Source organism: Kogia breviceps, chromosome 7 (genome assembly GCF_026419965.1).
Source record: "Kogia breviceps isolate mKogBre1 chromosome 7, mKogBre1 haplotype 1, whole genome shotgun sequence".
NCBI lineage: Eukaryota > Metazoa > Chordata > Mammalia > Artiodactyla > Physeteridae > Kogia > Kogia breviceps.
Genome location: NC_081316.1, coordinates 25,200,849 through 25,224,190, shown reverse-complemented (window position 1 = coordinate 25,224,190; position 23,342 = coordinate 25,200,849). Strand labels below are relative to the sequence as shown.

General features: G+C 43.7%; 1 protein-coding gene across 4 annotated transcripts in view; it reads left to right on the top strand.

Annotated features, from left to right (window-relative positions):
- Nucleotides 1–23,342, top strand: part of KIAA1549L (KIAA1549 like) — a 295,434-nt gene that overhangs the window by 233,044 nt on the left and 39,048 nt on the right. For all 4 annotated transcript variants that reach the window (XM_067038032.1, XM_067038031.1, XM_067038028.1 and 1 more), the window contains one exon: nt 2,934–3,063. In XM_067038032.1, coding sequence (XP_066894133.1) covers nt 2,934–3,063 — 130 coding nt within the window. The remainder of the gene's footprint in view (nt 1–2,933; nt 3,064–23,342) is intronic.

The window sequence follows — 23,342 nt, the reverse complement described above, 5'->3', positions numbered from 1 at the left end:
TCCCAGGCTCCAAAAGAATCCAAATAATATGTATCATTATCCTCCCAGCAGTATTTTCAAAGGGTAAAAAACTTATATCTCAAGTTTGCAAGTTTCAAAATTTGTTAACTTTTAAAGAATATAGCAAAAATACCAATAGGAAATGAATATACCGCATGGAACTCTGTTTGATTAAAATAAGTAATTTCTCTGCCTGAAAACCTAATTTATCTCGAAGTAGTTGCTTTCACATCAGGCACACATTGGTGATCGGGTCAATTGAGATCCATGTCAAACAGCCGTCTTTAAGCTGTATATAAAAGAACACTGTCTTTGACGGAAAAGGACTGGGGTGTATGCCAGTGTCTAAGGGCTCACCCCCGTTCATGGTTTTTGGAAGGGCTTACACAATCTCACTATTGTATTTCTTTCTTTCTTTTTTTTTTTTTTTTTTTTTTTGCGGTACGCGGGCCTCTCTCTGTTGTGGCCCCTCCCATTGCGGAGCACAGGCTCCGGACGTGCAGGCTCAGCGGCCACGGCTCACGGGCCCAGCAGCTCCGCGGCACGTGGGATCCTCCCGGACCGGGGCACGAACCCGCGTCCCCTGCATCGGCAGGCGGACTCTCAACCACTGCGCCACCAGGGAAGCCCTCACTATTGTATTTCTAATACTTCCAAAATAAACTACTTAAATGTCAATTGCTAATCCTAGTATTTACTCCTCCAGCACCTTTATTTGTAATTGGCAATCTCAGGACAGTTGTGAAGTCTGCTTCTTCAAAAACTGATTTGTAATTAGGTCGAGGGTAAGAATTCTTTGGGGTCTGCCTTAAAGTGTGAATCCCTCAGAACAGATTCTGTTTCACAAGGTTGTGCTTCTTTCCTAAAGGAAGCCTCTAATTGCGGATAACTATAGGGCACATTTGATAACACTAGGTGGTAAGCTCCTATATTAGTCAGGATTCTTTTGGTTGTAAATGATGGAAAACCAACAAACTGGTTAAATAAAAGGGGAGTTTACCATTGAACAGGCCAAAGCTTCAGGAGTGGCTAGATCCAAAGGTCATAGAATGTCTTCCATGTTTACCTTGCTGTTTCTTCACTCTTTGCTGGCTGGTTTTCAAGCAGGCTTTTACCTCATAGTGGCAAACTGGTTACCAACAACTCTAGGCTTGTATCCTATCTTCTTAGAAACCTCAATGCCAAGAGGATGCCTCTTTGCTGGTTGCTGTAGCAAAAGCCTTGAGACTTAGTCTCATTTGACTAACTCAAGTGCCCACCCTCTGACCAACTGTTATGGCCATGGGGTTGTGATGCTATGACTGTCCAGCCTGAGTCACATGCCTATCCCTGGAGGAAAGCTGGCCCCCAAAGAATATCCTAGTGCTCTTACCTAAAGAGTGGGTGCCTGGGTGCCAGGCAAGCAAAGACCACAGAGGCTCTCTAAACAGGTATAAGCTCCTCATGGTGAGGGAGTCGGTCTAATAGTGTGTTTTTTTCCCTAGACTAATTGCAAGGGTAGTATCTTGCCTTGGGAGTTCTAATGTCTATTCTAGACTAACAGTGTGTGAGTGTCATGCTGTGACACACTGGGTGTGGGATCATGAAAAGGTATCGATATGTCCCAGGTTTCTTCCACAGTCACTGGGAATAAATAATGCAACCTCTTTACCTTCAACCCATGAACGGATAGAATCTTAGAACCGAGACACAAAATAGGTGGTGTTTGGGCAGTTCTCTGAAGGCAGATGCTGTGAAATGCAACTTATTTACAGAGAGAAACTTACTGTTGGATGAGAGGGAAGTAGCCAGTGATTTTATCCCACCTTTGTGGGATGAACCCTGCAGGATCATGTGAAAGTCCCTGCTCCTAAGAGTTGACTCTCGTGCAAGAAGAAAAGCACAGCCACAGCCCTCACTATGTTACTGTTTCTTTCCCCCTCCTCAAAAAATTCCTCTAATGACAAGTGGAAACAAGACAGTGATGATGCATTTCCTAGTGGGAGCTGAGTGGAGCCTCTGAACATGCTACTCCCTGGGCCTGAAACGCTCTATGCCTAGATTGGCATGTGGCTGGCTCTGTTAAGGTGTCTGCCGAAATGTCACCTCTCCAGAGAGGCCTTCCCTCACCATCCTGTCAAAAGTTATCCCCCATCCGATCGCCATCTGTCACATCACCTCGTTTTTCTTCCTAGCCTTTATTTCTCTTGGAAATTATCATGCGAATTGTCTGTCTTCCCTTATTAGAATGTAAGCTCAGGAGAGCAGGGCCATGTCTGTCTTGCTCTGTCTTGCTCACTGTAAATCTTCATCATCTTCCACAGTGCCTGGTACATAGTAGCCACTCAGTAAATACTGGATGATGAATGGATGGATGGATGGATGGATGGATGGATGGATGGATGGGCCCCAAATTGCCTTTTGATTTATAGCTCCTTAGCCCAGAAGGGAATCCACTGTGGTAAAGGTAGAGAAGAAAATCTATCAACACTTGTGTTTGAGAAGCTCATTAGCCACAGCGTTTGTTAACACATCATGGAACCCTGCATGTGAAATCAAAAAGATGAAAAGGAATAGGAGGCTGCTAAGTCAACAAAGCTAACAAAAACAAGTTTGTTCTTCCAGCATTAGCTGTCCTAGAGGGTCAAGGGAGAGTCCCTGGCCTTGCCATCAGCAGAATTTTAGATGAGGTTGCAGTGTTGCAATTGATTATAGTTACCTAGTTTCCATACAAGAGAGCATTTACAATTCAGCCAAATGGTTATAGCATCTGGAAGAAAATTCTTTATTCTACTCTTTCTACAGCCGCTGATGGCCAGGAAACAAATACCATCAATTCTGAGATTCGTGAAGCAAATCCAAACCCTTCATTGGTTGCCTGTAGTTTGGATCAGTGGAGAATTCCATCTGTCAGGGCATTTGCTGCATCATAACAGTTGTTGAATTTTCTTCAGGCAACAGATGAAGAACTCTGTCTACCGGAGTCGGCAATCTCTGAACAGCCCGAGTCCGGGGGAAACGGAGATGGACCTTCTGGTGACTCGGGAGCGACCTCGGCGTGGAATCCGTAACAGCGGATACGATGTAAGTCTCTGGTGGGCCGAGCTGAATACAGCTTTGCTTTGTCCTGAATGCAGAGGGGAGAGAGCCTCCTATAATGTTTCAGTTTACTGCATATTAGTGGAATTTTAAAATGCACTAAAATGGTTTCTGTTTTATTATTCCTTATTACCTATTTTGCAAAGTAAGACTAATTGGAATGTGTCAGGGTAACAAATTATTGCTCAAAGGAGCTCAACGTCTAAATTCAACCGTTTTATGAATAGTACATTATTGACCTTAAACTCAATAGCAATTCTAAATGTCCTTAAATTTTTTTCCCTTTGCCCTTACAAACTGGGTAGGAACTATGGCTGTGGGTTAGAATTCATTTGAACATAGGCTTCTTTTAATCCATAGCACCGTTGAGCAGTTGGATTTGTTCCTGATTTCATAACTCCTCAATATGCCATGGAAACAATGAGATTTCCAACAGAGCGATTTGGTGATTGCATATGATGCAGCACATGCTTATGTGCAGGGATGCTCCAAGCTGTAGAAATGCTTCTAATCCCATCAGACGTCCCCAGATGATGACTTACAGTTTGGTTCCTCCTCTCACGTTGTTTACATCCTGGCACATGTAGTTGCTCTCATGAGCTCACGTGAACAATACTATGCTGAGATGTTCAATAATGCTTCATTCTCCCCCAAGATTTCAAATGGCCTTGAATACACTCTTATGTGTTATGAAAATGATTCTTTCCCTTTCTCCTAAAATGTTTCTCTGATTACAAATAAAAATTTTTCTCTAACGAGAGTTATGATTCAAATATATCCAGATAAAGTTTTGTTACAGTTGTGAGGTTGTAATTTGAAAATGACACTTGATTTCTTAAACATCCGGTGCTAATTTGAAGGCAATAAGATTTCTCCACCCTCAGGACTGGTCATTGTTTGCCACAAAAACTTAAAGCGGGATTTTTTAGTGGTCCAATTAAAAACAGAGATATTTTACCTAATTTGAATTCTAATTACCTTCCTTACATTTAAACTTGACATTTGTGTTGGTGATGATACCTTATCGTTTATTTCTCTTTCCTTTTTTTATAGAAAATAGTTTGATGGTTTAGTTTTGTAAAATTCCAGATGCTTTGGGCAAATCTTTTTTTCTCCTCCAGATTAAATTGTTCAATGTTAAATTTTCTCCTCATACAAATAGTTCTTATACTAAAGTTGATCATCAATTTGATAATCAGCTTGTGGTTAAAAATAGGGCGTTTGAAATTTCCAATTAATCTCTCCCTACGAACAGTGAGCATTCTTCCTGGATGCTTGTAGTTTGGGGAACTTCTTCTACTCGGGACTATTCTGCTGAGGTATGATAGGATTCTTAATTTATTTCAAGATTTGTATTAATAGATTTCTCGTGAGGTTCTAGACACAGGCATTTTTACAGTTTGAGGAAATAGGCCAGAGGTTTCCCTATTAGTCTTGAAAAGAGAACACTGCAGCGTTTTCTTACCACTGTGCCAGGACTTGCAGTACTCACCTAATACTCTTGGAATGTTATGTAGAACAGTAGAAGGAGAGGGACGATTTTTTAAAGGAGGTTGCTCTCCTCTCACAAACATGTATAAATATTCCAATTACAGATTACTTTAGGGGAAGCACACTTCATTTCAATAGGTATTTTAAAATATACAGTTCTTTGAAAATGCGTGTGATCACAAAAACATAAGCAAATATAAGTTTCCTTAAGAGAGATGATCATCTAGGGAACAATTTTAGGAATTTAGACTGTTGATGCTGAGAATGAAATTGTTTCTTGTATCTCCTCCTGAGCCTTTTAATCCCATGAGAAGTATTGCTATCACTTCCTGACTGTGCACACAAGACCAGGCCCTATTCTAGTCTTTTTATGTGTATAATCTCATTGAATTTGCAGTCACCAGTCAGGTAGGTGCTCTCATTATGTCCGTTGTACAGATGGGAAACCAAGGCTCCAAGCAGTTACATAATAAGTTTACCCGACTCCAGAGCCCATCCCCTTAACCACCACAATACGACCTGCAGGTGCCCTCACAACACTGTACATCTGTCTTCTCATAACATAATATATGCCCTGTATTTCTGATCTCTTTAAGATGTCAGGTCTCACAAAATTCTTGCATGGATAACCCACACAAGCAAAAAATGAACCAGCAGATAAAGCAGAAAAATAAGAGTCTTAGTTTTAAACAGTGCATGCATTCGTTTTCTGAATCTTGATTTTCCAAAAGTCCTGAATCCCTCCTGGCAAAAGAATCCATTAGCTCAGCAGTGAACAGGTCATTCAGTTGGAAACACGCCATGCTTCCTACTGGGTCTGGGGATCTTGAAGCCAGGCCAACATTTCCAAGTCATTTCTGCCAGATTAGGAAACACCAGAGGGACCAGCTCCTTTTTTTTTTCTTTTGAATTTTATTTTATGTATTTTTATACAGCAGGTTCTTATTAGTTATCCATTTTATACATATCAGTGTATATATGTCAATCCCAATCTCCCAATTCATCACACCACCACCAGCACCCCCCACCTCTTTCTCCCCTTGGTGTCCATACGTTTCTTTTCTGCATCTATGTCTCTATTTCTGCCCTGCAAACCGGTTCATCTGTACTATTTTTCTAGGTTCCACATATGTGTGTTAATATACGATATTTCTTTTTCTCTTTCTGACTTACTTCACTCTGTATGACAGTCTCTGGATCCATCCACGTCTCTACAGATGACCCAATTTCATTCCTTTTTATGGCTGAGTAATATTCCATTGTATATATGTACCACATCTTCTTTATCCATTTGTCTGTCGATGGGCATTTAGGTTGCTTCCATGTCCTGGCTATTGTAAATAGTGCTGCAATGAACATTGGGGTGCATATGTCTTTTTGAATTATGGTTTTTTCTGGGTATATACCCAGTAGTGGGATTGCTGGATCACATGGTAATTCTATTTTTAGTTTTTTCAGGAACCTCCACACTGTTCTCCATAGTGGCTGGATCAATTTACATTCCCACCAATAGTGCAAGAGGGTTCCCTTTTCTCCACAACTTCTCCAGCATTTGTTGTTTGTAGATTTTCTGATGATGTCCATTCTAACTGGTGTGAGGTGATACCTCATTGTAGTTTTGATTTGCATTTCTCTAATAATTAGTGATGTTGAGCAGCTTTTCATGTGCTTTTTGGCCATCTGTATGTCTTCTTTGGAGAAATCTCTATTTAGGTCTTCTGCCCTTTTTTGGATTGGGTTGTTTGTTTCTTTAATATTGAGCTGCATGAGCTGTTTGTATATTTGGAGGTTAATCCTTTGTCCATTGATTCATTTGCAAATATTTTCTCCCATTCTGAGGATTGTCTTTTCATCTTGTGTGTAGTTTCCTTTGCTGTGCAAAAGCTTTTACGTTTCATTAAGTCCCATTTGTTTATTTTTGTTTTTATTTCCATTACTCTAGGAGGTGGATCAAAAAAGATCTTGCTGTGATTTATGTCAAAGACTGTTATTCCTATGTTTTCCTCTAAGAGTTTTATACTGTCTGGTCTTACATTTAGGTCTTGAATCCATTTTGAGGTTATTTTTGTGTATGGTGTTAGGGAGTGTTCTAATTTCATTCTTTTACATGTAGCTGTCCAGTTTTCCCAGCACCACTTTTTGAAGAGACTGTCTTTTCTCCATTGTATATCCTTGCCTCCTTTGTCATAGATTAGTTGACCATAGGTGCGTGGGTTTATCTCTGGGCTTTCCATCTTGTTCCATTGATCTATATTTCTGTTTTTGTGCCTGTACTATATTGTCTTGATTGCTGTAGCTTTGTAGTATAGTCTGAAGTCAGGGAGTCTGATTCCTCCAGCTCTGTTTTTTTCCCTCAAGACTGCTTTGGCTATTCAGGGTCTTTTGTGTCTCCCTACAAATTTTAAGATTTTTTTTGTTCTAGTTCTGTAAAAAAATGCCATTGGTAATTTTTTAGGGATTGCATTGAATCTGTAGATTGCTTTGGGAGTATAGTCATTCTCACAATGTTGATGCTTCCAATCCAAGAACATGGTATATCTCCCCATCTGTTTGTATCATCTTTAATTTCTTTCATTAGTGTCTTATAGCTTTCTGCATACAGGTCTTTTGTCTCCCTAGGTAGGTTTATTCCAAGGTGTTTTATTCTTTTTGTTGCAGTGGTAAATGGGAGTGTTTCCTTATTTTCTCTTTCAGATTTTTCATCATTAGTGTATAGGAATGCAAGAGATTTCTGTGCATTGATTTTGTGTCCTGCAACTTTACCAAATTCATTGATTAGCTCTAGTAGTTTTCTGGTGGCATCCTTAGGATTTTCTTTGTATAGTATCATGTCATCTGCAAACAGTGACAGCTTTACCTCTTCTTTTCCAATTTGGATTCCTTTTATTTCTTCTTCTTCTCTGATTGACATGGCTAGGACTTCCAAAACCATGTTGAATAATAGTGGCAAGAGTGGACATCCTTGTCTTGTTCCTGATCTTAGAGGAAATGGTTTCAGTTTTTCACCATTGAGAATGATGTTTGCTGTGGGTTTGTTGTATATGGCCTTTATTATGTTGAGGTAGGTTTCCTCTTTGCCCACTTTCTGGGGAGTTTTTATCATAAATGGGTGTTGAATTTTGTCAAAAGCCTTTTCTGCATCTATTGAGATGATCATATGGTTTTTATTCTTCAGTTTGTTAATATGGTGTATCACATTGATTGATTTGTGTATATTGAAGAATCCTTGCATCCCTGGGATAAATCCCACTTGATCATGGTGTATGATCCTTTTAATCTGTTATTGGATTCTGTTTGCTAGTATTTTGTTGAGGATTTTTGCATCTGTATTCAGCAGTGATATTGGTCTGTAATTTTCTTTTTTTGTAGTATCTTTGTCTGGTTTTGGTATCCGGGTGATGGTGGCCTCATAGAATGAGTTTGACACTGTACCTTCCTCCACAATTTTTGGGAAGAGTTTGAGAAGGATGGGTGTTAGCTCTTCTCTAAATGTTTGATAGAATTCACCTGTGAAGCCATCTGGTCCTGGACTTCTGTTTGTTGGAAGATTTTTAATCACAGTTTCACTTTCATTACTTGTGATTGGTCTGTTCATATTTTCTATTTCTTCCTGGTTCAGTCTTTAAAGGTTATATCTTTCTAATAATCTGTCCATTTCTTCCAGGTTGTCCATTTTATTGACGTAGAGTTGCTTGTAGTAGTCTCTTAGGATGCTTTGTATTTCTGTGGTGTCTGTTGTAACTTCTCCTTTTTCATTTCTAATTTTTTTGATTTGAGTCCTCTCCCTCCTTTTCTTGATGAGTCTGGCTAATGGTTTATCAGTTTTGTTTATCTTCTCAAAGAACCAGCTTTTAGTTTTATTGATCTTTGCTATTGTTTTCTTTGTTACTATTTCATTTATTTCTCCTCTGATCTTTGTGGTTTCTTTCCTTCTACTAACTTTGGGTTTTGTTTGTTCTTCTTTCTCTAGTTCCTTTAAGTGTAAGCTTAGATTGTTTATTTGAGATTTTTCTTGTTTCTTGAGGTAGGTTTGTATTGCTCTAAACTTCCTTCTCAGAACTGCTTTTGCTGCATCCCATAGGTTTTGGATCGTCGTGTTTTCGTTGTAATTTTTCTCTAGGTATTTTTTGATTTCCTCTTTGATTTCTTCAGTGATCTCTTGGTTATTTAGTAACGTATTGTTTAGCCTCCATGTGTTTTTGGTTTTTACGTTTTTTTTCCCTTTAATTTATTTCTAATCTCATAGCGTTGTGGTCAGAAAAGACGCTTGATATGATTTCAATTTTAAATTTTCTGAGGCTTAATTTGTGACCCAAGATGTGATCTATCCTGTAGAAGGTTCCATGTGCACTTGAGAAGAAAGTGTAATCTGCTGTTTTTGGATGGAATGTCCTATAAATATCAATTAAATCTATCTCGTCTGCTGTGTCATTTAAAGCTGTGTTTCCTTATTAATTTTCTGTTTGGATGATCTGTCTTTGGTGTAAGTGAGGTATTAACATCCCCCACTATTATTGTGTTACTGTCGATTTCCTCTTTTATAGCTGTTAGCAGTTGCCTTATGTATTGAGGTGCTCCTATGTTGTGTGCATATATATTTATAATTGTTATATCTTCTTGTTGGATTGATCCCTTGATCATTATGTAGTGTCCTTCTTTGTCTCTTGTAACATTCTTTATTTTAAAGTCTATTTTGTCTGTTATGAGTATTGCTACTTCAGCTTTCTTTTGATTTCCATTTTCATGGACTATCTTTTTCCATCTCCTCACTTTCAGTCTGTATGTGTCCCTAGATCTGAAGTGGGTCTCTTGTAGACAGCATATATATGGGTCTTGTTTTTGTATCCATTCAGTGAGCCTGTGTCTTTTGGTTGGAACATTTAATCCATTCACATTTAAGGTAATTATCGATATGTATGTTCCTATTACCATTTTCTTAATTGTTATGGGTTTGTTTTTGTAGGTCCTTTTCTTCTCTTGTGTTTCCCACTTAGAGAAGTTCCTTTACCATTTGTTGTAGAGCTGGTTTGGTGGTGCTGAATTCTCTTAGCTTTTGCTTGTCTGTAAAGCTTTTGATTTCTCTGTCGAATGTGAATGAGATCCTTGCCGGCTAGAGTAATCTTGGTGGTACGTTCTTCTCTTTCATCACTTTAAATATACCATGCCACTCCCTTCTGGCTTATAGAGTTTCTGCTGAGAAATCAGCTGTTAACCTTATGGGAGTTCCCTTGTATGTTATTTGCCGTTTTTCCTTTGTTGCTTTCAATAATTTTTCTTTGTCTTTAATTTTTGTCAATTTGATTACTATGTGTCTTGGCATGTTTCTCCTTGGGTTTATCCTTCCTGGGACTCTGCACTTCTTGGACTTGGGTGGCTATTTCCTTTCCCATGTTAGGGAAGTTTTCGACTATAATCTCTTCAAATATTTTCTCAGGTCCTTTCTCTCTCTCTTCTCCTTCTGGGACCCCTATAATGCAAATGTTGTTGCATTTAATGTTGTCTCTGAGGTCTCTTAGGCTGTCTTCATTTCTTTTCATTCTTTTTTCTTTATTCTGTTCCATGGTAGTGAATTCCACCATTCTGTCTTCCAGGTCACTTATCCGTTCTTCTGCCTCAGTTATTCTGCTATTGATTCCTTCTAGTGTATTTTTCATTTCAGTTATTATATTGTTCATCTCTGTTTGTTTGTTCTTTAATTCTTCTAAGTGTTTGTTCTTTAATTCTTCTAGGTCTTTGTTAAACATTTCTTGCATCTTCTCGATCTTTGCTTCCATTCTTTATCTGAGGTCCTGGATCATCTTCACTATCATTATTCTGAATTCTTTTTCTGGAAGGTTGCCTGTCTCCACTTCATTTAGTTGTTTTTCTGGGGTTTTATCTTGTTCCTTCATCTGGTACATAGCCCTCTGCCTTTTCATCTTGTCTATCTTTCTGTGAATGTGGTTTTCGTTCCACAGCCTGCAGGATTGTAGTTCATCTTGCTTCAGCTGTCTTCTCTCTGATGGATGAGGCTATCTAAGAGGTTTGTCGGGACCAGCTCCCTGACATGGTAGAAACAAAAGCACCAGGAGGTTGATTTAAGTGTGAATTTTTCAAAGGTTGACTGCTTTAGAGTCCCAAAGGAAACACCTGCATGTAAAAACAAATGAATAAATAAACACATAAGCCAACAAACACACTCTTCATGGGCAAATCTTAGTCTCAGGACTGATGGCAGCCTGGATTGTTTCAGAATTTTTCCGCTGAACAGGAAAATTGAGGGCCTACGGAAGAGAGACTCTTAGCTCCAAGGGGTTTGGGAATCCCTCTGTTTTGCAGCAAGAATTCTCAGCCACTTTGCCACCCTACCAGCTAAGGGATGCCACACACTCCTGGCATTGACTGAGGCTCACTTAGATAGTAATTTTCAGGAGGAGGCACCCCTTTTAGAAGAAGGCATGGTTTTAGAAGGATGTCCAAAACTGATCCATCCTAACAAGGACAGATCATATCATTAAAGTAACTTTGAAATTAATTAAAATTAATTCCTCCAAGTACAGAAAGCGGGTAGAAAAATAATGTCAGCCTAATATTTCAAAACAAAAATAACTATTTCAAATTATTTTTAAATGTTATTTTCCAAATGAAAGTCATATAGAAAATAATGAAGCAGTGGGGAAAGGAAAAGAAAATGCCCCAAATGTGACTTCTCAGGCAGAATAAAGACCCAACTGTTTTTTCCTACATCAGCCAAATTGTTAACCCCTGTATGTGGATGATGAATCAGTCTTTGCTTACAAAGGGCAAGTAATAATCAAATCATTCCCCAAGAATAAAAAAGCTCTTCCTCAACCTTGATTTGTATTTGGACTTCAAAAATCTATGACAGGAATAGCGTCAGCTATGTGCCTTGGCCACGAGAGCGTCTCTGAAACAACGGTTTGAATTATAATGTTGAAAATGAGTGCTGACCTCCCAGAAATAGAGAGCTTTACACGCATTTCCCTTAGTTTCTCTCCAGCACCTTGTCCGGAATTCCACACCCTGGTGGTGCTCAGACCTTAACAAACATGTGGGCAGTGAGTGAAAATGTTAAGAAGGATGATTGATCCGTTGATGCGTCTCAGTAGAGGTGATGTCGAAGGCTCTGATGTAGCCATCACCAGCACTATTACAACCTTGGGGGAAATGTTTTGACATGTTGGGGGAAATGTTTTGACATGTTAGCGGAAACCAGATGATTTTACAACTGAAGAATGTGTAAACCTACAAAAAGGGGCGCTACATCAGGCAAGGTTCAGCTGCAGAAAACAGAAAACATCGAGCCATTTTAAACAGACAAAAAGGGACTGTAAGGAATTAGGTGCTCCCCAAATTATCAGAGGGCTGGAGGAGTGTTCCAGGAAAGACTGAGAACAAAACCACAGGGCTGGCCCTGCAGAGGGGCCACTGTTTGTGCCCCAAGCAAGGAGGTGAGGGAAGTGGGCTGCCCTGGAACTGCTGACCAGCAGAAAGGTGGGCCCTGCCTCATTCCCTTGGTTCAAACCACACACTAGTGCATTTAGTTGACAGAACCTAAGTCTCAATCACCGCCAGTTCCTCCTGGAGAGCCCCAAGTGCATGTTAGCTGTTAGCCTTTGAGCTACAGGAAAGCGTGTAGCAAAGAGGTTGCCAAGGCCTGGTCCAACATTCCTACTGTGGCATGGGGTAAAAGCAAAATAGAGAATTACCAGGCAGAGCAATATTTGGGAAGCATTTGGGGGAACTAGTGGAGGAAAGCATAGCAAAGAGGAAGATGGAAACACCACTCAGAGCTCAGTACCCACCCAGGCTGCAGGCTGGGCGCACTGTATTGTGTGTGATGGGCTGTTTATCTTGCTGGCGTCTCTCGGCTGACAATGAAGCCAGTTTCCTTTGTTCCAGGTGAACAGTGGTTACTGGAAGGAGGCCAAGGGATTGGAACAGTTGTTTTGACGGCTTCCATTTTCAGGGAAATGAAATATGATCTGGAAGGCCCCTGACTGCCTGAGATTGCATACAGCACGTCTGGGGCCTTCTCAGTAAACTTGTAAATCCTATTATTAATGGGAGTCTCTCCTGCTCACCCCTCCCCTCCCTCCCCCAGCGTCTTATGGCTTTGGCATGATAGTTAGAGACCAAGGCAAAGCACAAGGATGCCCTGGCACTGCATGATGTGCCCAGTTAAGGGTACAACCAACTTTTGCTTTCATCGGGAAGCAGATGGTTGGATTTGGGGGTGTTGTCCTTTACCAGAAGCAACCTGCCATTGCCCTCTGAACTAGGTGCCCTGTGTTGGCCCTGACCCCAACACCATCACCTCCTAAGCATCCCATCTAGAACTACCTTACAGATGTCTCCCATCTCAGCCTTTCATTTCTTTCCCCTGCCTCTGCCAACTAGTTTAAGCTGCTAATAAGCCTGGCTTGATATGTTATCTCAAGTTAACTTATAGTACATTGTGTTTTAACAGGGGCCTTTAATCTCAGGGAAATATCTGATAATGGGAGATCAGGCTCCCTGGTTGAGGCTGAGGCAGAGGTGGAGGTGTTTGGTGGTGAAGTGAGCCTTTTGGTATAGTCCAGACCTTAGCGGGCTGGTGGCTGCCCACAAAGATGCTTGTTAATCCCACAAAGATGGAGGCCTCTTGGCAGGTGGAGAGCAGGAAGTAGATTCTTTTTTTTTTTTTTTTTTTTTTGCAGTATGCGGACCTCTCACTGTTGTGGCCTCTCTTGTTGCGGAGCACAGGCTCCGGACGCGCAGGCTCAGCGGCCATGGCTCACAGGTCCAGCCGCTCCGCGGCATGTGGGATCTTCCCAGACCGGGGCACGAACCCGCGTCCCCTGCATGGGCAGGCGGACTCCCAACCACTGTGCCACCAGGGAAGTCCATGGAAGTAGATTCTTGTTTGCAGGTTTTGGGGGTGGAAGGCCATGTTTCAGGACCGCCTAGTGACCCCACTTGGTGCCAGGCCTCCCCTGCTGAACTTTCCCTCCCGTGCCGACAGGTTCCCACTGGGCACGAGACAAGCAGCTTCCCTTCCTTAGTGAGCACTCCAGTGCCATCTGCCTGCCTGTTCTCTCTGGTTCCCTGTGCTCTGGACGCTGCCTGCTCCTGCTCTTGGTACCCGCCTACTCATCCCGCCTCTTCTGAACTCTGAGACCTCTTAGCCTCTTGACTAGGGCAGCCACTTACTGCAGGCCAGCGTCTCCAGCATGCTCTTGGTATGGACACCTGTAGGGGAAGGGAAGGAAGCAGGATCGGACAGAGTTAAAGGTCGGGCTATGGTACAGGAACTACAAGGCCTCAGCTGACCCCACGGGGAGCTCTGTAGCTCACATGGCCCTGAAGGGCTGTCCCAGGTTTTCTTGAAGCGTCTGGGCTCTTATCCTCTAGCACTGGCCAGTCCCTAGGTGTCCTTGGGAGAGGCAGCTCTCTTTAGCCAAGGACAGTTCCCAGCGAGAGAGTTGCCACTGCCGGTTCCCACTAATGCCTGGGGAGAGCAAGGGCGATTCCCAGTTGACACCTGAGGGCTGGCGGCGTGCCCAGCAGCTCGGGAAGGAGCCCTAGAGTCCTGAGCAGCATAGCACCGTCCACCTCACGCTAGTTCCTCCTGACCCTGGTGTTCCTTGGCTCACTGTGGCCCTTGAATTCCTGCAGGAGCCGAAGGCCAGGGGACACATGAGAACACCCCTTGGTAGTTGCTACCCCTTCATTTCCTCTAACAAACATTTCTCACGTGCAGTGGAACCACTGCATCATATTGCGTTTAACATACGCAAATTCGGTAATAGAGACCCTGTAAGACAAAGGAAAGAAATTTAAATATTGCAAAAAAAAGCGCTTTTGTCTGTATTCTGTTCATATCATGCATTACAGGTGATCTGTTTCTTTTTACGTATTGTTCTGTAAGATGGTACACACAGGCCATGCATGCTGTACCATATGAACGATTTAAGGACTTGTCAAAGGTTTAACTACATGATTTTTCCCTTCTCTGCTGGTACTGGCATCTAAGCCCCACGTGTGACCACCTGTGTGAGGCTCTATGGAGAAGAGAAAGGTAGATTAACTAGTGCTTGCCCTGAGGTGCTTTTGCAGACTAGCAGAGGAGACAGGTAGAGACATATGCAGCAGGTTGTGCCGGTGAACTTGGATGGGAACAGGAAGTCTTCCCAAAGGTCTCTTCCTGTCTGTCCCATGGCTGCCAGAGGAAACCTTCTAAAACACAGACCCTTGTTCAGAATCCTTCAGTAGCTCCTCAGGGCTTGGGCATAAGACGCAGGCTCTAAGCTTCCAGCTCAGGACTCATCTGCTGTGGCGGGCCTGGGCGGGCCCTTCTGGTTCATGCTGCCGTTCCTCATCCCCCCCTTGGCTCCGGCCCTACACGCCCTTCCTGGACTTGCCCTGTGATTTCACATCTCTGCGTCTTTGCACGCGCTCACCCCTCTGCTCAAACATCCCTTCCCTCCGGCTTAGCGCAGGCCAGGGTTTCTCAGCTTCAGCACTATTGATATTTGGGGCTGGATAATCCTTTGTATGGAGGGTTGTCCTGTGCATTGTACGACGGTTAGCAGTATCCCTGGCCTCTACCCACCAGCTGCCGGTAGCACCTCCCAGTTGTGAGAGCCCCAAAAAATGCCTCCAGACATTGCTGAGTGTACCCGGGGGGCAAACCTGTTCCCAGTTGAGAACTGCCTATTCAGGCAATGCTTTCAGAACTCGGTTAAACATCATCTCCCCGAGAATCTTTTCCTCCACCCCACGTCTGTGGTCTGACTTAAATGCCATCCTTCGTGTTCCAGTAGCACCTGGGACTCACCCCAATCAAAGCCCTTACCCCCCATTCTCCCTCTGTGGGTTTATATATATTATTCCCCCCCTCCCCCCGCTGCCCTCCTCAAGGACAGGAATCATGTCTCTTTTTTTTTTTAACATCTTTATTGGAGTATAATTGCTTTACAATGGTGTGTTAGTTTCTGCTTTAGGAATCATATCTTATTCATCCTGGGAGCCTCAGCACTCAGAATAAGAACCAGCTCATATTAGATGCCGTGTCTCTAGTTTTTGAGCAAATGAACAAACAAGTGTCAACCAGAAGTGACTCCGGAGCTGAGACTTGAAAATATGGGCCAGATTTAGCTCTGAGCCAGATAAACAGTTGATTTGACTGGCTTATCAACACTGTAGACAAATGCATGTTACTGTTTGAAGTTCAGTCTAAATGGTGGTGGTCAGTTAGGATGCTTTGGCTAAAATAACACAAAACTGAACCCAACTCAGACTGTCTCTACTCATTAAGGGCATGTACTGGGTACAGTAAATCCGGGCCTGGTCTGATAGATGCTCCCATTCCTTTTCTCTGCATTATGCAGTGCTGTCCCCCTCATGCTTCGGGTTCATCTACAGGTTGATTCTCTCCTGTAGGAAATGGCTGCAGCAGCCTCAGGCCTCGTGTCTACATACTGCGTTGGCCAACGCAAGAGAGAATATCTCTTTTCCCAGCCATGAAACGAAGCTTATGGGTTTTACTCTAACTGAGCCACCGTAGGTCAAGTGCCCACCCCACCCCTGTATCAATGGGGCGTGGGGAGGAGGGGGCTTATACTGATTGATTTAACCCAGTCAGACCTCAGCAGCAGAGCTGGGACAGGCTTAGTCACTGCCGGCTCCCCCGCCAGAGCCCCCGTCTGAGACCCAGGGAGAGGAGTGGATGGACGCTGAGGCCATTACAGTACCTGCGACTTGAGGAACATCAATCTTTGGGCCTTTGAAGGGGCAAAACCAGCACAGTCCTCCATGTCACTTGTCCCTCCAGTCTCAGTTGTGGGACAAACACATCTTTGGTTGACCGTCCATAAAGGGAAAGATCAGCATGGCGATAAGCCCATGACCATTTCTCCCTGTGGGCTTGGGGAGTCCTGGCTAGGTTGTGTTTTGGAGGCGGAGCGACCGAGAGGGTTTCGTGAGTCTGTCTGGCCTTTTCCAGAGGTGGGAGGAGGAAGAGCAGATTTGAGTTGGTGACAGGGAGAGCCTTGTTTGGCTATGGATTCGGGTCGGCTCTCAGAATTGAGAGGGCCAACTCAGCTAAGAAGATGGGAAGAAGCAGGTGATGACTCGTCTCAAGAGCAAAAAGCAAAATAGCTTCCCACGAGAGAAAGGCATTCTTGTGTGTTTACTTTCAGGTTGATTTTTAAAAAGGTATTAGTCATTAGTTGACTGTGGCTCATGTGTTGTTCTCAGCGTTCACGATTAGCACCGTGTAATGGTTATATGCTCATGGCCTCTGGAGCTAAGCTGGGTTCACAGTCCGGCTTGGCCACACACTGGCATTGTGAAGCTGGGCTCGTTACTTCACCTACCTGCTTTAGTTTCTCCACCTGGCAAACGGGCATGCAGGTTGAACCTGCCTTATAGGGTTGTGAGGATTCAATGAATTAATGCAGGTAAAGCACCTAGAAGATGCACAGTGAACATTAGCTGTCGTACCTGTGGCTAACAGATTCCATGAGGGAGGGAGGGATACTCTTTTTTCTGTTTCTCTTCCATTCTAGAACTTTAGACATCGCAGGACTGCTGTGAATCGTCTCACCCACTGTGATATTGTGATTTGTAATAAGAAATAGATTATTTGGTCTTAGTCCTCGTTGCTGACCCGGAGCTCCAAAACCCCTTGGGATTTCCTGAGTGATGGGAGCATCAAATGTCCTTTATGTTAATGAGGTGACCTAGAAAGCACCCTAAGGATGGGGGCTGGTTGCCAGTGGAGCCCACCATGTGATTAAGGGTTGGAACTTTTAGTCCCACTCCCACCCGCTGGCCTCCAGGGAGGGAAGAGGGGCTAGAGATCGAGTTCAATTTCCAGTGATTAGTCAATCGTGCCTATGTAATGAAGCTTCCATTAAAAACCTAAAAGGACTGGGTTCGGAGAGCTTCCGGGCTGGTGAACACCTGGAGGTTGGGGATAGTGGCACCCTCAGAGAGCGTGGAAACTCCTTCCCCTTCCCCATAACTTGCCGTATGCCTCTTCCATCCGGCTGTTCCTGATTTATATCTTTTAATAATAAACCAGAAATCTAGTACGTAGAATGTTTCTCTGAGTTCTCTGAGCCATTACAGCTGAACCTGAGGAGGGAGTCGTTGGAACCTCCAATCTATAGCTGATTGGTCAGAAGCACGGGTGACAACCTGGACTTGCAAATGGCATCTGAAGCGGTTGGTGGGGTGGGGTGGGGGGCAGTCTGGTGGAGCTGAGCTCTTAACCTGTGGAATCTGATGCTTTCTCCAGGTAGAATCAGAATTGAGTTGAACTGTAGGATGTCCAGCTGATGTCGAGGAACTGGATGTGTGGGGGAAAACTCACAAAGTGGTGATCAGAATTGTACACACTAAAGAGAGGATTGCGTTCCTCAAAGAGTGCCTTTCTCCAGCATGATGGGGCTGGAGAAGGGCTTTGTAAAGGGTTCCTGAGACCTGTCCCCTGTGGCCCCGACACAGGCCAGACTTCCAAAGGTGACCTCTAAGAGCATGCTTTGCCAAACCCGGGGTTGCCAGTGGTTATATTGGTAAATGTGACTTGCTCAGTAGTTGAATTTCCACTGCTCTGTGGAGGGCAGCATGTCATGGGGAGAAAAACAAGCGGATGGGGCCAGTTCCTGAGACTCCTGCTTCAGGATGAAGATGCTTTGCTTTGGGAGCAGTGAGTAAATCTGAGACTTGTCCATTTGCTGAGGACATTGGACACCTTCTTTTACCCTTGTCCATTGTCCATCCCCATAATTTCAGTATAAGTATGGGTCACTCTTTGGAAGATGAGAAAAAAAAAGAATGTCCCTCTTTCTTTAGAAATCTGTGAGAGGGCTTCCCTGGTGGCGCAGTGGTTGAGAGTCTGCCTGCCGATGCAGGGGACATGGGTTCGTGCCCCTGTCCGGGAAGATCCCACATGCCGCGGAGCGGCTGGGCCCGTGAGCCATGGCCGCTGAGCCTGCGTGTCCGGAGCCTGTGCTCCGCAACGGGAGAGGCCACTACAGTGAGAGGCCTGCATAACGCAAAAAAAAAAGAAATCTGTGAGAGACCCTGTAAGGTTTTTTCTACTCACCTGACACAGAAATAGCATGCTGTTTTCATGTCCCAGTAGCTTGGAAGTGATTGTGGGTCATCCTTTGGAAGGCAATCAGAGTGAAACTTGAAATTTTGCTGAGATTTTTAACAAATTCTTTTTGTACAACCTGTTGCAGAAGGGAATTCATTAACCATTATTTTGAACCCCCCTACCCGTTCTGGGGGATACCAATCTCCCTGTATTGTCAGAGAAGGTATTGAGATGTAGGCTCAGGAGGAAGCTGACCCTGTGTCGTGGTAGCTCTTCTCCTCACAGGGGAAATGAAAACTCCCTGAACTTTGGTTTCCACAAGTGGCTTTGTAAACGTCTCTGCTTACTCAGTGACAAGCAGCACTTGCAGTGGGGCTGTAGTAGCCAGAGCAGACAGTGAACGGAGAGAAGCAGTAGTTTTGTGTTGCCCAAGGGACCCTGTTGGTGGAGAGAAAGATGGTCATGGAGCCAGATCAGTTCATCATGGCCATATGGCCCAGAGATGTATCTTGCTGAAACCCACACTTGATCTTGGGGCCCTTGCTGTGAAGATGCAGAATTTGCTCAGAATCTGTTGTCCAGGTTAGATAGAGCTGTGATGGGCACTGAGCTGACAATCAGGGCTTTGGGGCAAATTTTAGAGAGAACCTTCAAATTTTTGTGCTTCAGAAATGAAGTGCCTGGGTGGGGCAAAGTGCTGTGACACACACTTGTGTGTCCTGGAAAGTATGACCTTGTAAGACATCTGTCCACTCTGGGGCTCATAACTCAAGAAATTCTAGAATAAATGGCTTCCAGAGTCCTTCATCCTTCCTCTTCAATTCCATTCTAGATAAGACTGCCTAATTCATTTTAGACATTTGGAATTGTCTTTTACTGTTAAAGACTTTTGAGCAGAAATTCTCCAGACTTCTTTTTAAGATTAATTTCCATCCATCCATTCATTCAATAAGCATTTATTAAAGTTCTACTTGCCATTCTGGGATGCAATAGGACACATGACAAAGTCCCTGCCCTCATGACACTTTTATATTCCAGCAAGGGGAACAGATATAAAACACGTAAGCCTATAGATATACAGCACAATGTCAGAAACGCTATGGAGGGACATAAAGCAGGGCAAGGCGATGGAACATTGAATATAGAATATAGAAGAACATAGAAAATATAGAATATCGGGAGGTGCACTTCATAGGTTGACCAAAGTAGGGCTCTCTGGGGAAGTGACTTTTGAGCAGGGACCTGAAGTGAGGAAGCCAGCCAGGCTGACCCCCAGGGGAAGAGCATTCTGGGCAGAAGGTATAGCAAGTTGAAGGGCCCAGAGGAAGATGCGTGCTTGAGGAGCTCAGAGAAGATCAAGGAGACCATGTAGCAAGATGCCCTTTCTTGGTAAAGGGTCTCAGCTCTGACTCCTTCCCTATATCCCCACATGTCCCTATCTGCAAGTCCTATCAGCCCTCTTCCAAAAATGCATCTTGAGCTCAGCTGCATCGTCTTTGTCCATGAGCACCCTAGTCCAAGCCCCTGCCATATCTCTTCTTGCCTGGATTATTGCAAGAGCCTTCTAACTGACCTCCCATAAATTCCAATCACATTTCAACCCTGCTTAAATTTCTTCAACACTTTCCCATTGCCCTTTGAAGACAGTCCAGCCTTCTTACCATGGCCTTCAAGACCCTGCATGATCTGGCCCCTGCCTGCCTCTCCAGCCACATCTCCTGACAGTTGGAGCTTCAGCCACATGGTTCATGTATTAATTAGTCAGCTCGGACTGCCATCACAAAGTACCACAGACCTGATGACTTAAAACAACTGACGTTTATTTTCTCACAGTTCTGGAGGCTGGAAGCCTGAGATCAAGGTGTTGTTAGGGTGGCTTCCTTCTGAGGGCTGTGAGGGAAGGATCTGTTCCAGGTCTCTCTCCTTGGCTTCTAGCTGGCCATCTTCTCCCTGTCTTCACATTGCCTCCTTCCCTCTTTACATGTCTGTGTCCAAATTTCCTCTTCCTATAAGGATGCCAGTTGTATTGAATTAGGGCCCACTCTAATGACCTCATTTTAACTTTGACCTCATTTTAACTTATCTCTGTAAAGACCCTATCACCAAATACAGTCATAGTTAGGACTTCAACATAGGAATTTGTGGGGTCAGGGTAGGGGTGGGGACACAATTCAGCCCCAAACAGTTACTTTTCTCTTCCTCAAATACTGTAAGTGTTTCCCCATCTCAGGACGTTTCATAAACTTTCCTATGATCTTCACATGGCCACCCCATTTCCCTTCAGGTCTCCATAAATGTCACCTCTTCAGAGAGGCCTTCCCTACCATCCCTATCAAACCAGCTGTGATGCCAACCCATGTTGTTTGTTTCATTAAGCCAAATTTATATATGATAACGTGTACGGGTCTTTAGTGTACAATTGGATGGGCTTTGACAAATGTATATACCCTTGTAACCACCAGTGCAATCAAAATGTAGAACATTTTCATCACCTCCGGAAAGTTGCCTCATTTCTCCTTTCAGCCAGTCTTTACCACCACGACCTCAAATGGCAACCACTTTTCTGATATCAACTATCATAGTTTTACCTGTTCTTGAACTTGATATGAATGGAATTATTCAGTATGTACTCTTTTGTGTCTGACTTCTCTTGCTGAAAATTTATCTATGATTTTGCTTGTATCAGTAGTTTATTTTTTTGTTACTGAGTACTATTCCATTGTATGAATATACCACTATTTATCCATCATCCTATTGTTGGACATTTGGGCTGTTTCCAGTTTGGAGCTACTAGAAAAAAACTGCTGTAAACATTTTCACATATATGTTTTGTGAACATATGTACTGTAGTCTAAATGTGTGTGTGTCCCTAAAATTCAAGCTTTGAAATTCTAACCCCCGTATGTTGGTATTAGGAGGTGGGGCCTTGGGGAGGCAAGCAGGACGTGAGTGTGGAATCCATGAATGGGATTAGCGCCCTTATAAAAGAGAGTCCCGCAAAGCAACCTCGCCCCTTCCTGTATGTGAGGATACAGTGAGGAGTGTGCGTCCTGGAAGAGGGCCCTCACCCAACCACGCTGACACCCTTGGACTTCCAACCTCCAGGACTGTGAGAAATCAATTTCTGTTGTTTATAACCCACCCAGTTTGTGTGATTTTATTCTAGCCGCCGGAGCAGACTAAGACAATATGTTTTTATTTATCTTGGATGAAGATGTAGGAGTGGAATTTCTGGGTCCCAATGTAGGTGTATGTTTAACTTTTTAAGAAACTACAAACAGGTTTACAAACTATGCTGTTTACTTCCCATTGGCATCATGACAGTTCTAATCCTACTCCTCAATCTCACCAACATTTGTGATTAATCTTTTTAATTTTAGCCATTCCAGTGAATGTGAAATGATATATTTTCCCTAATTACTCATGATGTTGAGCACTTCTGCGTACATTTATTGAACATTTATGTACCTTACTTAATGAGGTGTCTATTCAAGCCTTTTGCCCAGTTTTTAAATGATGTTGTCATTTTATTTATTTGTAGGAATTCCTTATATATTTTGGATACAAATCCTAATATTTCTCCTGGTTGGTGGATTGTCTTTTCATTACTTGTCTGATTAAAAAAAAAAATGCTGGTTTTAAATTTTGATGGTCTTAGGGCTACAGAATGTGTTCTAGGACCAGGCAATATGATGGAATATTTTCCAGAAAGAAGATAATTAGGGTTCCTAGCTAGCAGGGCTATAATTTCCTTCAAGTTTGTTCCCATGGTGTGTCAAAGAAGCTGAAGGCACATGAATACTTAGCCACTGTGTGGGCCTTCCTAGGTGTGTGAGACAGGTGTGCTCTTTTTTTTTTTTTTTTTTTTTTTTTTTTTCCTTTTTACGGTACGCGGGCCTCTCACTGCTGTGGCCTCTCCCGTTGCGGAGCACAGGCTCCAGACGCGCAGGCTCAACGGCCATGGCTCCCGGGCCCAGCCGGTCCGCGGCATGTGGGACCTTCCCAGACCCGGGCACGAACCCATGTCCCCTGCATCGGCAGGCGGACTCTCAACCACTGCGCCACCACGGAAGCCCCAGGTGTGCTCTTTTTTTTTTTTTTTTTTTTTTTTGCGGTATTCGGGCCTCTCACTGTTGTGGCCTCTCCCATTGCGGAGCACAGGCTCCGGATGCGCAGGCGCAGCGGCCACGGCTCACGAGCTTAGTTGCTCCGCGGCATGTGGGATCTTCCCGGACCAGGGCACGAACCCGTGTCCCCTGCATCGGCAGGCGGACTCTCAACCACTGCGCCACCAGGGAAGCCCCAGGTGTGCTCTTTTAAACAACGTTGAAAGGATCGCAGATGTTTACTCCGTCCGGTGGGCACCCTAAAGCTGAAGCCCAGAGGCCCATGTGTTCAGATATGGAGAAGAAATGACCTTAATTTCTTCTAAATTCCTGCGGCCTTTGCTGCTGAGGATACTTAGCTTGCCAGCACAGGTCTTCGGTCTCTTTACTCAATAGAAATTGATAAGAGACCAGACTAGGAATTCAGGCAAGGCTTTCTTGGGACTCGTGCTGCAGCAGGAGGGCGTGAGAACAAGAAACACGTGCCCTTGCTCACTCCCTGAGGTGGGGGGCGTGAGCTGGTTCCTGAAGTGGGGTGAGGGTGAGGGTGGATCTAATGGGTCGGGCAGGAGGCGTAG